The 18,040-nt window shown below is 43.4% G+C and overlaps 2 protein-coding genes across 4 annotated transcripts in view; one reads left to right on the forward strand and one right to left on the reverse strand.

Annotated features, from left to right (window-relative positions):
- GALK2 (galactokinase 2) overlaps window positions 1-18,040 on the forward strand; it is a 77,143-nt gene that overhangs the window by 12,554 nt on the left and 46,549 nt on the right. For all 3 annotated transcript variants that reach the window (XM_050966644.1, XM_050966645.1, XM_050966646.1), the window contains 2 exons: window positions 4,876-4,966; window positions 10,258-10,404. In XM_050966644.1, coding sequence (XP_050822601.1) covers window positions 4,876-4,966; window positions 10,258-10,404 — 238 coding nt within the window. The remainder of the gene's footprint in view (window positions 1-4,875; window positions 4,967-10,257; window positions 10,405-18,040) is intronic.
- Window positions 10,420-18,040, reverse strand: part of FAM227B (family with sequence similarity 227 member B) — a 226,893-nt gene continuing 219,272 nt past the window's right edge. The window contains exon 19 of the mRNA XM_050966686.1: window positions 10,420-11,387. The gene's annotated coding sequence lies outside the window, so the exon portion shown is untranslated. The remainder of the gene's footprint in view (window positions 11,388-18,040) is intronic.

Here is an 18,040-nt window from a genome sequence, read left to right on the forward strand (position 1 = left end):
CTTCTTAGAGACCCTCAGTACCTTGCAGTTTCAGGCTCAGACTGAGTATCCTCTAAATAAGAGTTTAGCTCTGTAACTGGTAAGCTACAGAAATGCAAAAATCTCTGCAGCTAAAACAAGGATCAAATTGCTCAAAAGAGTCGTAAGAAATGGTTTCAGTATTGATGTAATTTTCAGAGTAGCTTTAAAACGTCAAATCTTTGTAGCGTCATTGTTTATTTTACAAATAGGCTCCCCCCTTTTTATTTAAACTATATTGTATCAAGCTTGGCAAGGACTTATGCCTCTGTGACACTTAGCAAATAAAAAAAGCCAACTTCTCTTATATTTCCCGTTTGAGGAGGTTTCAGAAATTAGCATTGTGCACTCCAAGATGTCATAATTTTCCTTTATCTCAACAGCCAGGAAATGTAACCACATAATTTTTTACTGTTTTGCTTTGTCATATTAAGAATGAAAGGTACAAAAAAAATATGATAGATGTTTATTTTGGAGATAAATGGACTTCAAATCTACTTCCCATGACAGACAACAACAACTTAGACACACTGATTGTCATCTCTGTTTTTTGGGGGGCTTATCCAGAAAACAAATTTAAATGAACCCAGCAATGGCATGTTTCTTATCACTCCAGATAAACATTTTCTCTTCTGTTGTTCAGATAGCTTAGCTTTTTTTGTGTGTTCAAAAGTCATGAGTGATTGGGCTTTCACCTCTTCCTCTAGGAGACTATTCCACAATCTGATAGATCTCAAACTGGAATATTTTTCTGATATCCAGCCTGAATTTCCTCTATCTTAATCTCATCTCATTGCTTCTACTTAAACCCTCTATACCACCCTAACTAACCACCCTCCCCATCTTGGTGTTAACTGTCTACAAATATTTTAATGTTGCCTTTCTCACAAGGGCCCGTTAAATGGTACTGTTGTGTATAGTTGAGCTTGAAATCATAGCAGATTGTACATCATGTGACAAGCTATGTTGTTCCTTTTAATGTTAACCTTTCCAAAATGCTGTAAAGATTGAATTCAATTAATGTTGGACCTGAAGACACAAATGAAAAAATAAAGTTAGTGAATTCTGTGTATGAGAGCTGAAACTGTAACCTTAATTAGAACTAGGTCATACTTTCCAGACTAGAAATGCAGTGACCAAGTACAATGCTAGCAAAGACTCTGAAAATCTGGTGCCATTGCTGGGAATAGACTCGTCAAAGAGGGAGCAGAGCTCCTGCCACTGTTTCATGCCAGCCAGGAGACACAAAGAAGTTGTGCGGCTTTAACTGTATGGGTCTAGTTCAAGTGGTACAAACTCCCCTTTGTCGTTATATTAATATAAAGGTGTTTTATACCAATAATGGTGTTCCTCTGTGGCAGTGTTTCCCAAACTTGGGATGCCGCTTGTGTAGGGAAGGCCCCTGGCGGGCCGGGCTGGTTTGTTTACCTGCCGCATCCGCTGGTTCGGCCGATCGTGGCTCCCACTGGCCGTGGTTCACTGCTCCAGGCCAATGGGGGCTGCTGGAAGCAGTGCAGGCCAAGAGACATAGGGGATGGTTTAAAGAAATGACTTGGGAAAGGTGAGATTAAAGACATGGTGCAGAGGATACAAAGGGGTCTGCAGTATAAGGGGCACCTGTTCCAGCACGGAGAGTGCAAAACCCACCTTTGTTCTAATAGAAGAATGAAGAGGAATCTATGAGTTGAAACTCACTCCTCACAAGGGAGCATTTGACCCTTTGGATGCATGTTTTATAGTCCTGCCAGTACAGACTACACTTTATTTTATACATTACATGGTGCCATTTTCCCTCTTGATGCAGACACCTAACTTCTAGCAGTGTTAATTGGAGTAGTGCACCTGTGTCAAGCCCCTTCTGCACTACTGATTAATTTTAAATTGATTCAATAGAGACTTTTGACCAAGTTATTTCCATTATGCTGCTTTAATTTTTATCTAATTTAGCAAAATACAGGAATATAATCCAAGATCTGTGTATTCCATGTTTCTGTAGCTGCAGAATTTGCTATGGAATTTGTTTTATCCACTTGCCACAGAATTATGGTTCTGAAACAAAATTTTCCTCTTTTAAGAAAATTGTATTTCTAGCCCTTACGGTTATGAAGGCAAACTTGAAAATGTGAGGTGCGTTTAAACCGATATAGTGTCTTCTTCCTGAGTCCTTAGACAGTATAAGTAGCAGAATTGTTCAACTAATCCTGTATTGCCTTCCACACCTCCTCAGTTTCCAACACCCCAATGGTACGTCTACACTGCATCTTGGAGTGAGACTTGAGCTAATGTGCTAAAAATAGCGGTATGAGTGTTGTGGCTTGGGCTCTCAAGCCAATCCAGTCCCCTAGGCTTGAGTGCCCATGCTCCAGCCTGAGTCACAGTATCCATATTGCTATTTTGAGCATACAGGCTCAAGTGCGACTAGCACAAGCCTATCTAGCATGAGTCACATAGGCTCGCTCTCAGCTGGGGTATAGACATACTCTAACTGTGCCCCAAAATCTCCACCTTCCCTGTCACATCTTTGGTGATGCCATTAGGCATTGTACACACAAAAATCTGCAGCACATTGAAAACTGAAAGTGAGGGGAGCAGTGTAACTAAATTGAATTTAATATTGAAATATATAATTCAGGGTCTCTGTATTGATTTTGTGTTTCATATTCATATTTAGTTCATTAAAAACCTTTCATTTGTTAACAGATATGAAACTGCTGCAGAGTTCAGGGTCTGCTGCAACACTTCGCTTCATTTTGCTGAGGGCCTTGGTTATAATCCACTTGGAACTATTTAAATAATGAAAATCTTAATACACATAGGTAGGGTGCTGTGCCAGGGTTCACACCAGCAGCAGCCTTTTGGCACTTTGCGGAAGGTCAGGGATGGGAGATGTTTCCAGCCACAGGGGTTGGGCGGGGCAGGTGAGGAATGAGCTAGCCCATGTCTTTACAGAGCTCATCTCTTCTTCTTTGTCCCCAGCCTTGCTCCCTGTGGCTGGAAGCAGCTTGTCCCTTCCTGCCCGCACACTGTTGAAAGGCAGTTAACACCTCCATGCTGCTGCTGGCCACCAACATAACCCTGCTGCCTCCTGTCCTGTCTCCTCTCTCCCACACCCCACTACAGCACAGGCAGGAAGGAATTAAGCCCTAAGGATGCATAGTGCACCAGGGAAGGTGCTTAGGGGATGGAGCAGCCTCATGCCCCCTGGAGACAGGACCCAGGGTGGGGAAGGGTGGGGGGTAAAAAGGGTTCTAAGCACCTGTCCCGTGGGCTGCTGCGGAGCCTGCAGGTTTGGGGCTTGAACAGGCTGGGAAAGAGTTTAGCTGAGAGGAGGAGAGGCTTCTCCATGCCAGTGCTGCGTAGGGTGACCAGACATCCCGATAAAATCGGAAGCATCCCAATATTTAGGTGTTTGTCCTACATCCCGACCGATCTTTGGTCGGGATGCAATTTGTCCCCTATTTCGCTCAGCCGGCAGCACTCGCCTTTTTTTTTTTCCTGCTCTGCTGATGTTTTCTCCCTCTCATCTGGTCATCCTAGTGCTGCGTGGGGCTTTGGCACATGCAGGGCTCAGCTCCTCCTGGCCAGTGCCCTGAGCTGGAGAGTCTTGGACTGGCCCAGTCAGAGGCAGTGGAGGAAAGAAGGAGCCTGCTGGCCAGGCTGTTGGTGAGCTGAGCGCTCCGACCAGGGGCTGGTTCTCCGCAGAGCACTGGTAGCGGCAGAGCTTGGGGGGAAGAGGGGGCAAAGAGGTAAATCAGGGAGAGGACAGCAAGAGAGGGGGCATGTAAAGGGCTGATGGATGGGCAGCAGAAAAGACACATAACCGGCCACTGCCTGACGCCTGCCTGTACTCACCAGCCACTACTGCTCGCAGCGTGCAGCCAATGCCAGCCAGAAATGGGAGGGGGGGTGGGGCCATGCCAAGAGCCCGCATGCAGCAGGGGCTGCACTGACGGACCAGCAGGGGGTTGCAGTTGGCCCTGCGTGCTGCATCTTCACCTTGCCACCAGCCTTGCACACATACCTCCATCGTTGGCCACCTGATTCCCCCATTCGCTGCTGGTGGGTGGGCGGCTGGCAAGCAGGGATCCGGCCTGCAGCAGGACCCACCAGTACTGATGAGGGAGAAGTGCGGGGAGAGAGACAGAAAATACGACACAAAGTGTCTGTTTTTAAGAAAAAGTTGGGACACCTGCAGGAGGGCTTAAATATGGGACTGTTCCTTTAAAAACGGGACAGCTGGTCACTCTACACAGAGGTATCTTCAAAAGGATGCCTTTTTGTTATGTTATATATTAAAAAAATACAAATGTTCACACCTATTCTGTCACTGATAACTTGGAATATTAAAAAGAAAGAAATAAAATTGCATTTGTGTTTTGATATTTAGCGTATGGTAGATGTTTTTCAACAACAAAACCAATACCCTTATTTCATTTTTCTCAGCATTGCCAGAAAATACACTAGTCAGTTTCCTTTTCTGGTTATAGCACAATGTTGCAATATTTGGGATGCAAACTTTGCAGGTAATTTGTTTATTTTAAACAGCTGCATCCATGGGAATGTTTTAAAAGGCATGAAAACATTTTTGGTGTTCAGTTTCATAGTTTTGTTTTTACAAAGCCTAGTTTTGGGGCCAGTTTTGATGTATTATCAATGTTTCTATTAAACAGCTTTTTTGTACAGTTGTTGAATAAGGTGGAAGAGGAGCCAGAGGAAAAGGACATAATATGTATTGTATAAAAAAAAATGTCCCGGGCAAAATGTAAATGTTGCTGTTTCATCAGCAGATGGCAGCAATAAGCCATGGAACTAAACGTACTGACATTTTTATAGACTGTGTTATATCTGTTTTTGCAGGGACTTCAGTACTAGTATGAAGAACATTCACATTAACAAAACCAAACCTGTGTGGCACAACTACTTCCTATGTGGATTGAAAGGAGTTCAGGTAAACCAAATTCATTTAACACATATGTATTATATGGGCTACCTTTTAAGATTAAAATATAATGTGGGTGTATATTATATAATGTCCTATTACACTCATTTATAAAATATATTATTTAATAGGGCATTATTTACTCATACAACTTCATTTTCACCATAATTTGTAGCTGTCTTTTGTATCCTGTTAACTAAAGTACTTTTTTATATTTATATTAAAATTTGTAAAATATTTTTGTTTTGCATGTATGAAAATATTTGCAGGATATAAAACCCACATTAGATTTATTATATACATTATTATATTGAACAGTGGATTAATTTTGTGGGATCATGATCAGACTCATTGACTATTTCAGTTTACATTTTTCTATTTTAAAGTTAGACACATTGCTGAACAGAACCACATGCTTAAGGTTTATTTTTAAAAGGGGGCTGTAGGTTTGGAAATATGGAACCTAACATAATAATTTCTTCCCTCCTCCCTGTCCCCCAAGTGAAGACTATTTTAAAATGTAAATAATTCCTAGGAGTATTGGAAAGACATACAGACCCCTCCTCCCCACCGCCCCAGTGCATGAGAACCAAATAGTGAAATTGACTGGTCCTATTGCACACGCTAGGCACAAGGAAATACAACCCCCTCCCCAAAACAAAACAACAACAACAAAAAATTGATAAAGCAAGCAAAATAAATTAGTTTTAAAAAACAGTTTCAGTTGCAATGATCTGCTGCAAACGATTAGCTGGGCAGGCTTTTCAGTGCATGTCTTTGGGGTGGGATTTTCAAAAGCTCATAACTCTGTTAAGAGCTGAGTACCATTGAAAGTCATTGTTCTCTTTATGATCTAAAATTCCTAAGTCACTGCCCTATATGTTTCAAGCCCCAATCAGTGACTCCTGTTTGCCCTGATGTGAATATTTTCAATCTCCAAATTGCTCCACAAGTAAAAAATTCATTTAATTTGTATTTACTTTGGCAATTTATGATAGTTTTCTTTACAGTAAAATGGCTTAGAGAAACAAGACTTAAGTGGTCCTACATATTTTGGGGTCTGCTTTTGAGAGTTATAGCTTAAAAACAATTTTTTAAAATTGATGGTTAATATGCAAAGCAGGTTTGTATATTCTAACGCTGGTAGAAAATAAGCATAAATGCTACAGACTCTTAAGAAACATTCAAATGCAAATACTAAGAGGGTCCAAGGGGATAATCTGTTTATATGAAATTGAACATGTTATCCTTTTGGGATAGAACTATTGCAGAACTTGGCAAAGTCCATTTTCATTTCTGAAACTGGAGTAAGTTTTTTATTTAAACATTGCGTGATAAGTTTGCAAGTCTGATTCAGATTGAAGACAACCCCGTGGATGAGTTTCTGGTTAAATATATCACTCAAATGGTTTTTTAAACAAGCTTGTCTGATGTTCTGCATGAAAGGACATTGGCAGCAATAGCATTTCAATTAATAACTTGCTTGTATTTCTGGAAAGGGAATTTTTAGATAATTTGTAGCAATGAAGAGACACATTCAACAAGATCTGTTTTCTTATGTGCTGCGTGAACTCTGCCCGTATTGCCTACAGTTGGCTTTATTTCAGGAACAGTCATAGATATTTTTTGTACGAAAAGATGGGAGCTTTTTTCTGAGAAATGTTAACATTTCTCAGGTCATTGTGACAGTTATGTAAATCTGCATTGGCACAATAATGTATATGTATTCATACAATTTATGTGGGTGATATTTTGGTTGGTACAATATGTTGTTTATTTTGAACCAAAGTGGGCTAGAGATTATATAAAAATTGTTAAGTAAGAAGAGAACTAAAATGTTTAAAAATGTAAGAACAAAATACAATCTACAGATTGTGTTTTGGAATCCACGAATAAAAGTTTATATATGATATTAATCTTGTGTGTGTGCACACGCACACTATCACATTTTGAGTCAGAGGAAAATCTCTGAAGTTATCCCTTTGCTTTAAATATAAATAGTAAGATAGCAGTCATAAAAAGCAGAGCAGCCTCACATAAGCTCATAACTTTAGAGTTAGAAAAGGTCCTCTCTTGAACAAATATTTCTCATATCACACTATCTGCTATTATTTACTGTATACATATAACTAATGTATAGGCTTTCTACCAAGTGACTTCATTATACTGTATATGTAGCAGAATCAAGGCTATAATATCCATCTATTTTTTTCCAAGCTGCTAATACAACTTTATACAAACACAATTAATATTAACCACAAGTGGTAAGAATGCAAGCCAAAACAAGGAAAGAATAGATTAAAGAATATTTAGATATTCAAGTCGGCAGCCTAACTTCGATACCTGGAAAGATACTAGAACAAATTATAAACAATGAATTTGTAAGCACCTGGAGGAGAATAGGGTTATAAGAAATAACCAGCATGGATTTTTCAAGAACAAATCATGTCAAACCAACCTGATTTTTCTTTGACAGGGTTACTGGCCTAGTGCAGGGGTGGGAAAACTGCGGCCCATGAACCATAAGTTGACTCGCAGCTCCCACTAGGGAGTGGGGTTGGGGACCGCACCACGTGACTCAGCTCCGCTCCGGGGTCGGGGGCTGGACTGTGTGGCTTGGGCCCTCTCTGGCGCTCTGGCTGGGTCGAGGACTGGACTATGTGGCTTGGCCCTGCTTCAGCTGGGTCGAGGGCCGCACCACGCGGCTTGGCCCACTCCGGTGGGAGTGCTGGGTTGGGGGCTGCTCCAGTGCTCCAGCAGGGGCGCTGGGTTTTGGGCCGCACCACGCAGCTCGGCCCTGCTCCGGCGCTCCAGCCAGGGCACTGGGTCGGGGGCCGCTCCGGCACTCCAGCTGGTTCATGGGCTGCACCACGCAGCTCGGCCCACCCCGGTGCTCCAACCAGGGCACTGGATCGCAGGCTGCACCATGCAGCTTGGCCCTGCTCCAACTGTGGTGCAGGGTCAGGGGTCGTACCATGCGGCTCCTGGAAGCCGCAGCATGGCCCTGCTCCAGCTCCTCTGTGCTCCAATGGCCCCCTCCAGCACTCCAATGAGAACTGCGAGGGTGGTGCCTGCGGATGGGGCAGCGTGCAGAGCCGTCTGGCTGCACCTCCGCGTAGGAGCCAGAGAAGGGATATGCCACTGCTTCCAGGAGCCACTTGAGGTAAGTGCCGCTCGGAGCCTGAACCCCTGAGCCTCTCTCCTCGCCCCAACCACCTGCCCCAGCCCTGATCCCCCTCCTGCTCTCCAAACCCCTTGATTCTAACCCAGAGCACCCTCATTCTCCCCAAATCTCTTATCCCCAACCCCACCCCAGAGTCTGCACCCCCGGCCAGAACCTGCACCCCTAGTAGGGTCCTGCAGGGGTCAGTCCTGGATCTGGCACTATTCAATCTTTTCATTATTGACTTGGATAATGGAGTGGAAAGTATGCTTATAAAATTTGCAGATAACACCAAGCTTGGAGGGGTTCAAGCACTCTGGAGGACAGGATTAGAATTCAAAATGACCTTGACAAATTGGATAATTGGTCTCAGTTCAACAAGATGAAATTCAGTAGTGGCGAGTGCAAAGTATTGCACTTAGGAAGAAAAACCAAATGTACAACTACAATATGAGGAATAGCTGGCTAGATGATAGTACCACTGAAAAGGATTCTGGGGCTATAGTGGATCACAAATTGAATATGAGTCAACAATGTGATGCAACTGCGAAAAAGGCTAATATCATTCTGGGCTGTAGTAACCAGAGTGTAACTGGGGTGTAAACCATGGGAGGTAACTGTCCTGCCCTACTCAGAGGCCTCTTCTGGAGTTCTGTGTCCAGTTCTTGGTACCTCGCTCTAGGAAAGAAGTGGGAAAATTCGAGGGAGTCCATACGAGCGCAACAAAGGGAATCAAAAGTTTAGAAAAGCTGACCTATAAGGAAAGGTTAAAAACACTGGGCATGTTTAATCTTGAGAAAAGAGGGCGAAGGGGGAGGGAGTGGGCTAATAACTGTCTTCAAATCTGTTACGGACTATTACAAAGAGGACAGGGATCAATTGTTCTCTGTATCTGCTGAAGGCACGACAAGAAGTAATGGGCTTAATCTGCTGCAAGGGACATTTGGGTTAAATATTAGGAAAATCTTTCTATTTGGAAGGCTAGTTAATCTCTGGAGCAGACTTTCAAGGGAGGTTGTGGAATCGCCGGCTCCAGGTTTTTTGTCGCACCAAGCAAAAAAAACAAAACACCCCAAAAAACCTGGCGTGCTGCTGCCGAAGCAAAAAGCAAACAAAAAAACCCCTGAAAAAGTAAAAGCTGGAGCGCCACCTCTTCAAAAGTGCCACCCCTTGAAAAGTGCCACCCCAAGCACATGCTTGGGACGCTGGTGCCTAGAGCTGGCCCTGCCCATCATTTGAAGTTTTAAAAAACAGGTTGGATAAAGATCTGTCAGGGATGGTCTAGGTTTACTTGGTCCTGCCACAGCACAGGGAACTGGATTTGATGACTTTCCAAGACCCCTTCCAGCTCTACATTTCTCCAATTCTATATTTAATGTCTGTTTCATTCCAGGAGTTTGCATTCTTACTCGCCGTCACTGTTTGGGCTGCATGTAAAACTACCACATGGCTAAAATGTCTCTTAAACTTCAGTTTTACAAGGATCTCTACAAATTTCCAGTGCATTTTGGTTTACAACTGCAGAATGCTGGCTCTGGAAGTATCTTATATTAGGAGATCCTGAATTTGGGGACTATTGTAAGAACCCAGGGCATGAGTCGCAACAGAAGAGTATCTAGAGGTAGAATGGAAATCAATAGTTCTGTGCTTTAGGGCCTTTTCTAATTTAGTGGAGACTATAATAGGCTATTTTCTCTTTCAATTCAGAAATATTAGTGGTAGTTGAGCTGTAGAGCAGTTTCAAGAAGAGAGGGAAAAAAAAAACGTTTTAAGCCCCATAATGCAGCAACAACTTCTCTGAGAGACCTCAGAAATTCTCTGCTGTCCTTAGACTGAGCATGCAAAATATCAGGTTTAAAATAATATTTTTAAGTGAAGAAGGGGTATCAAGATATAACCAAAATATGAAATGGTCTTAAAATCTTATATTCATGCACTTCTCTTCTGAATTTTAATCTTTTTTTTTAAGGACCAGAAATGAAAATTTCAGAACCCCCCTGACTTTTTATGGTGACACCAAACAGCACGTCAGTAGTTCAACAACTCAGCAATAGAAATCTCTTCCTAAGCATGGGATAATTGAAAGTCTAAGGCAGTCTGTACTTGATACTCAGACTGTTTATTTTTTCATTGTTAGGAACATTTCGGTCTTAATAGCTTAACTGGAATGAATTGTCTGTTGGATGGGACCATCCCACCGAGTTCTGGTCTGTCTAGTTCCAGTGCTTTGGTATGCTGTGCAGGACTTGTGACGCTTACAGCGAATGGAAAGACCCTTTCAAAGGTAATTTACTAAAACCCAAGAGTATTAATTTTAAAATACAACTTTAAATATTGTTAACATCCATAAACTTTAAAGAAACAATGCAATTGTTTTTACAAAAAACTGTTGGATATAAACTTAAAATATTGCACAATTGAAGAAACATCTTTGGCCAAATTTTGGCAGGCTTAAAGTTTGGCAAGGAAACAGGCATACATTAAAGCTGCAGAAAGAGGATTATTGTAAGGCTGTATTTTGGCCAGCTCAAGTCTCACACATGGCCATCCCTGGACCAGATGTAATCTCTGCAAGCCAGGATTGAGCATATATGTTCTAAAGCATGTGGACCACACCCTCTGACCCTTATACTCTTCCATCCCACTCTCCCCACTGTGTTTTGAAATGAACCCATTTACAGTCCATATCCAGAATTTAGGCCTCAATTTTTAAAAAAATATTGTTCCTCAAAAACAAACGCAGTGTAAGTGAATTTAGTCGACTTTTGTTCATGTGTCAAAACACTTCTGCAGTAGTCATGGCGTTTGAAGGTACCACATGGAGCAATAAAGTTCAGTCTGATGTAAATGTCTGGTAGAATCTAGAATCTTAAATTCAAACATCAGGAAGAGAAAAGATATTGTGTATACTTGTGCCCGTTGCCTAGTCATTGTAATAAGTGGATTCACATTCCATAACAGAGGAAGTGAGTATCTGCAATGATCCATAAAGCAATCAGAAAGTCTGAAGTTTATTAGTTAGTAGAAATTGGAAACCTGAACACTAAGAACAGGCTTGCTGTATGCTAAGTAATACTGTACAATTCTGTTAAGAAAAAACAAGTTACACTATGTACCTTTGGCTGGATGTGCACATAAACTCACATGTGGTCTTGGAATATAGTTCTGCATCATGCCAGACCTGTTCTGAAGAAGGTCAGCCAGGTGCAAATCGTCTGGTTATGTTGATTATGTTGGGTGATAGCACGGATGAGGTCTGTGGCAGCACTGCGGACATTATAGCACGGTAGAAAACAAGAAGTATAATGCCAAAGACAAGGTTTTGCACCCAGCACAGAAAGCATTATACCTGCCTTGGCCCAGATTCTCTGCTGCACCAAGCTTACATTTGGCATAGCGGAGAGATAGGGGCGTTCAGGGATCTGGGGCACTCTGAGCCCTAGTGTAAAGTAGAGCACTCTAAGCGTTTGAGCCCTAAGGAACCATTTACCAGCTCAGTATAAAATATGCTGTGGCCTCTCCGCTGCCAGTCCTACTAGGCCTTGGCTACACTCACACTTTACAGCGCTGCAACTGGGGTGTGAAAAAACACCCCGCTGAGCGCTGCAAGATACAGCGCTGTAAAGCGTCAGTGTAATCAGGGCAGCAGCGCTGGGAGCGCGGCTCCCAGCGCTGCATGCTACACCCGTAAGGGATGTGGTTTACATGCAGCGCTGGGAGAGCTCTCTCCCAGCGCTGCCGCTCTGACTACACTCACACTTCAAAGCGCTGCTGCGGCAGCGCTCCTGCAGCGCTGCCGGGGCAGCGCTTTGAAATTCCAAATGTAGCCATACCTAATGTGCATCTTGCACTTGGACCAAGTGGTGGGTGTTGCAGGGGCCAGCAGTACCAGCTGTGTATCAGCTGGGAGCTTCCCTATGCCAGGGGATTTCTCAGCGGGACAGAGATAGGTGCTTTCCAGAACCTTGACACTTCTCAGACCAGAACTTTCTAGGGTCTCTATATTTATTTATGTATTTAATTTTTTTTGGAGGAAAAATCCCCCAAAGAAGATACTGTTAACGTAATTAAAGATCCTGAAGTAATCAATAACTCCTATACAAAATGCTTCAGTGCAAGTTGCCATACCGTGCCCTCCCCCAGGGCATTAGATATAACAGAAATGACAACTGAAGGTAATTTATATAAGTTACAATGTCTTGTCATCAATGTGGACTGTCCTGATAAGGTTATAAGAGAGGGTTAATTATTTGTCCCTGTTGATGGGTGTTGCTAAGCCTTAAACTCAGCTTTGCAGAAGCAGTGCACAGAAACTTCTGGCTTCAGAATAAAATTTGGCTGAATGGTAGGAGTTCTGTGGCCAAAATTCTGGAATTTTGACCTTTTGCTGAATTGAACAGTTATCTGTTTTCTTGATGCAAAAAACTATTTTTATGAAGATACTTTGAGTTATAGTTTTCTCTTTCCTGGTAATGGGAGTTTTAAATAGTGGACTGAAAGTAAAAGTAACTGGAAATTAAAGTGATCCTATGATAGTCTCCCTTAACATGAGGCTTTGCATCTGTAAGATAAAGAAAAGAACAAGAGTACAAAATGAAAGTGCTGTGCAGTCTTACCTGAGTTTCAGTGCTGGCTTTTAAAAATAGATTTTTTTGTAGAGGCTATAAGTCAGCTCAAAAAAAAATGTTGTTACTAATTATTGTGTATAAAAGTCTGAAAAAGGGCATTGTTTTAGTTTGGCTAGAATTATTTAAAAAAAAATCATCCACAAAATAGTTTAGGCAAAATACCAGTCCAAGTCAATTCAACCAGATGTACAATGTTAACCAGTTACAGTACACTAATATTCAACTTGTAAAAGAGAAAATTTAAAATTAAATGTTTAAAAAGAGTTCATCTTTTCTATAGCAAGATGCCAGTCCAACCCTACACTAGCATAACACAAAGAATGCTAATGTTTAGTAGTATCATTTGATTTTAAAATTTTCTTTATGTTAATATTAGGAAAACAGAGCCTCATAAACAGAGGTTTTCAGCATGAAAAAAGTCTTGTCAACAATGGAAGCAGCATGAGGTCTTTAATTGTCCTAGTGTCATGTTTCCTTGGAAAATTTGTGAACACAGTAGATTAGCTAGTATATTTGAATAATTAGATTTATTTGAGTGAATTGACCCTGTGCTGTGCTGAGGTTAGGCCACCTCTACATTTTTTCCATTGCTTAGAGTAGGATGGCTAAGTACATATTTACCTCCTATTGTAAACTAAGGGAAAAACAGATAGCGTATTAAATGTACAAGAGAAACAATGAGTGTCTGAGGTTGAACGACATTTAGATCCATTCTTAGAAAGAGCAATTACAGTGGTTTGATGGAGCCATAGATAAGAGGCCCAAATCTACTCAACTTTGGCAAAGCTCCCATTGAGTTCAGTGGGAGCAGGCCTAAGGCAATACATTTATATTTACTAATTGAGGGCCTAATCCAATGCCATGACGTTAATAGAATGATTCCCACTGACTTGCACTGGATTAGGCTAAAATAAATTACCAATCAAACAAGATGCATCAGCCTTGAGTTTCAAAAGGCTTCAGGATTGGAGTTGTAAAACTGAATAAATGAAATCAGCACTTGTTCACACAAATCAGATCGTTGGATGTGCAATTATTTTCATGCTGCAGTAGCTGGGTGCAAATTTATGAAACCACTTTCAAAAATTTGGTCCGTGCTCTGCGTAGATGTTTAAGCAAAGATCCTATTTCATGCAAATGTACTTGGCAAAGAATGGGGCAAGAGAAGTATGAGAAATGGGATATAGAAACAGAACGGCACTTTGCAGAGAGTTTGCATTTGTGCTGTGGACTGTGTGTACTTCCTGGTATATTGTGAAACATACTTACATACATTTTATGAAAGCGAAACTTTGTGATTTTAGGCAAGTATGCTGTCTAATAATGTGAAATTAGTTGCTTCGTAGCTGATTTTATACAAATTGGAATTCAAAATAGATAATTGTGGCCTGATCCTGCGATGTGATCTACACACCCAACCCCCTGCCCCAGCCTGGAGCCCCTTCCTGCACAGCACCCCCCAAACCCCCCAATCCCCAGCCCCACCCCAGAGCCCACAACCCCAGCTGGAACCCTCACCCCACCACACCCCGACCCCCTGCCTCAGCTCGGAGCCCTCTCTTGCACCCTGGACCTTTAATTTCTGTCCCCACCCAGACCCTGCGCCCCCAGCCCAGGGCCCATACCCCCGCCACATCCCAACTCCCTGGCCAAGCCCAGATCCCTCTCCTGCATCCCAAACCCCACATCCCTGGCCTGGCCCCAGCCCAGAGCCCGCACCCCCAGACAGAGCCCTCATCCCCCTCCCACACCCCAACCCCCTGTCCCAGCCTGGTGAAAGTGAATGAGGGTGGGGGAGAGCAGGTGACAGAGGGAGGGGTGATGGAGGGAGTGGGGGCAGGGCCTCAGAGAAGGGGTGGGACAGGGATGTTCCATTTTATGTGATTAGAAAGTTGGCAACCCTATTGCAGGATGGAGGCCATAGACTTTGTGACTGCACCTTTGACCCATAGGCATCGACTTTCCCTCTATCCACTGGATGGTCGACCCCCACCGTCCCTGGCCCCGCCCCCACTCCACCCCTTCCATGAGGCCCTGTCATAAACAGATAGCTAAGGGTTAATGTCTCTTTCACCTGAAGCACCTGACCAGAGGACCAATCAGGAAACCGGATTTTTTCAACTTTGGGTGGAGGGAATTTAGTGTCTGAGTCTTTTGTCTGTCTGCCTGCTTTCTCTGAGCTTTGGAGAAGTAGTTTCTACTTTCTAGTCTTCTGTTTCTAAGTGTAAGGACAAAGAGATCAGATAGTAAGTTCTATGGTTTCTTTTCTTTGGTATTTGCATGAATATAAGTGCTGGAGTGCTTTGATTTGTATTCTTTTTGAATAAGGCTGTTTATTCAATATTCTTTTAAGCAATTGACCCTGTATTGTATCATCTTAATACAGAGAGACCATTTGTATGTATTTTTCTTTCTTTTTATATAAAGCTTTCTTTTAAGACCGGTTGAAGTTTTTCTTTACTTCAGGGAAATTGAGTCTGTACTCACCAGGGAATTGGTGGGAGGAAGAAATCGGGGAGATCTGTGTGTTGGATTTGCTAGCCTGATTTTGCATTCCCTCTGGGGGAATAGGAAAGTACTTTTTGTTTCCAGGACTGGGAACAGAGAGGGGGGAAGGGAAAAAGGATTATTTCCCTTTGTTGTGAGACTCAAGGGATTTGGGTCTTGGGGTCCCCAGGGAAGGTTTTTCAGGGGGACCAGAGTGCCCCAAAACACTCTAATTTTTTGGGTGGTGGCAGCAGGTACCAGGTCCAAGCTGGTAACTAAGCTTGGAGGTTTTCATGCTAACCCCCATATTTTGGACGCTAAGGTCCAAATCTGGGACTAAGGTTATGATATGGTGTAGCAGCGGGTGGGATCTAGACAGAATCCAGAAGCCAGTAGGAATATTATATTTTTCTTTTCTCTGCTAAGGGCTTTTTAGCAGAGAGAAACAGTTTGGTTTTAAAAGGGAACTAGAGAGAATTTTTTTTTTCTGCTCTCTCTGGCAGTTTGTGGCTTGCATGTTAAGCAAGAAGCCATTACCAGACTGTTAAGGGTCTTTTGTCATGCAATAGCCCTCCCATTAGGAGGCAAGTACCAGCACTATATAAATGCAAATAAAGTGGTTTTTCAGGTTTACTTAACATTGAAGATTAGCTAAAGGCACTGTTGCTAGGCAGACTTCAGGAGGCAACAGAGCCTGCAGTGCAGAAGATAAACACTGGAGGGCACCCCAACACAAGAAAACAGGAATCATGACTTCTAAGGCAAAAATTGAGGCCGAAGAGCAAATCAAAGAAGCTGAACACAGGCAACAACTGGAAATAAAACAAAAAGAGATGGAGATGAAAGAAAGAGAAGAACAAATCAAACAGGCAGCACACAAAAGAAAACTAGAAGAAGAAGAGTTCGCCCACCGAAGGAAACAAGAAGAAGAAGAGTTGGCCCACCGCCGAGAAATGGAAAAACAACAAAAAGAAATGGAAAAACAACAAAAAGAGAATGAAGAGAAGGAAAAACAGAGAAAACATGAACTGGAGTTGGCCAAAGCTGGGCTGCATGTGCCAGCCAACCCTAACAACCCGGCGCCCATTATTGCTCCACAGCACAGGAAATTTCCCACCTACAAGGCAGGTGATGACACCGAGGCCTTCTTGGAAAATTTTGAAAGAGCCTGTCTTGGGTACAGCATTCCCGAAGACCAGTACATGGTAGAATTGAGGTCACAGCTCAGTGGACCTTTAGCAGAGGTGGCAGCTGAAATGCCTAAGCAGCAAATGAATGACTATAAACTTTTTCAAACCAAGGCCAGATACAGGATGGGGATAACCCCAGATCATGCCCGTCGGCGCTTCAGAACCCAAAAGTGGAAACCAGAGGTGTCATTTCCCAAACACGCCTACTACATTGCAAAAAACTATGAGGCCTGGATAACAGGAAACAACGTTCAAACCTTGGAAGAACTGCACCTCCTCATACAGATGGAGCAGTTCTTGGATGGTGTTCCTGAAGACATCACACGGTACATACAAGATGGAAATCCCAAAGATATCGCTGAGGCGGGGGAGATTGGAGCCAAATGGATGGAACTAGCAGAAAGCAAGAAAGCTACTGTCAAGGGGAACGATTACCCCAGGGGGCACACAGACCATAAACCCTACAACCGAGGACAGCCAAAGACCCCACATACCCCCCAAGTAAAGCTACAGATACCCTACCCTTCAACCTCACCAGTCTCCAGTAATTCACCTCGGCCCAGTGACCCATCAGATGGAAGATGCTTTAAGTGTAATGAACTGGGACATATCAAGGCCAACTGTCCCAAGAACACCATGCGAGTGCAATTCATTACACCACCATCACACCAAAGATCCCCAGGCCCACATGCCTCTCAAATACCCTTGGAGCGAAGGGAAAATTTGAGAGTGGGCGAAAAGAAGGTTACTGCGTGGAGAGACACGGGGGCACAAGTGTCAGCTATCCACCAATCCTTCGTTGACCCCAAATTCATCAACCCAAAGGCCAAAGTTACAATTTACCCCTTCATGTCACAAGCTGTAGACTTGCCTACAGCTCAACTGCCTGTCCAGTACAAAGGCTGGTCAGGAATGTGGACTTTTGCAGTCTATGACAATTATCCTATCCCCATGCTACTGGGGGAAGACTTGGCCAACCAGGTGAGGCGGGCCAAGAGAGTGGGAATGGTTACACGTAGCCAAACCAGGCAAGCTTCCAGACCCATTCCTGTTCCTGAGCCGTCCACAGAGGCCCCGTCTGTGTTACCAGAGACCCAGACAGAGGTAGTGGACCCGGATTCCATTCCTACCACTGAAACAGCCACAGCATCTCCAGTCCCAGGCCCGGAACTGGAACAACAACCAGCACCAGCAAGTGCAACTACATCTTCAAACTCAACGCCAGAGGGCGCCAGCGAGCCAAAACTGGCAGAAGCAACAGACAGCCATACCCAAAAGGCTCAGCCAGAGCCTGAAATACCCTCAGGTGCACCAGCGGAGAGCGGTTCACCAGCAACGGAAACAACCCCATCACCTACATCGCTTCCAGAGGGACCAAGCCCAAGTCCACAGTCTGAGGAAGAACTGGTGACCCCAGCCTCAAGGGAACAGTTCCAGACTGAGCAGGAAGCAGATGACAGCCTTCAGAAAGCGTGGGCGGCAGCACGGAGCACCCCACCGCCTCTCAGCTCTTCTAATCGATCCCGGTTTGTTATAGACCAAGGACTTTTATACAAGGAAATTCTTTCTGGTGGACACCGGGAAGAATGGCAGCCGCAAAAACAGTTGGTGGTTC

The sequence above is a fragment of the Gopherus flavomarginatus genome, chromosome 9, assembly GCF_025201925.1.
Source record: "Gopherus flavomarginatus isolate rGopFla2 chromosome 9, rGopFla2.mat.asm, whole genome shotgun sequence".
Taxonomy (NCBI): Eukaryota; Metazoa; Chordata; order Testudines; family Testudinidae; genus Gopherus; species Gopherus flavomarginatus.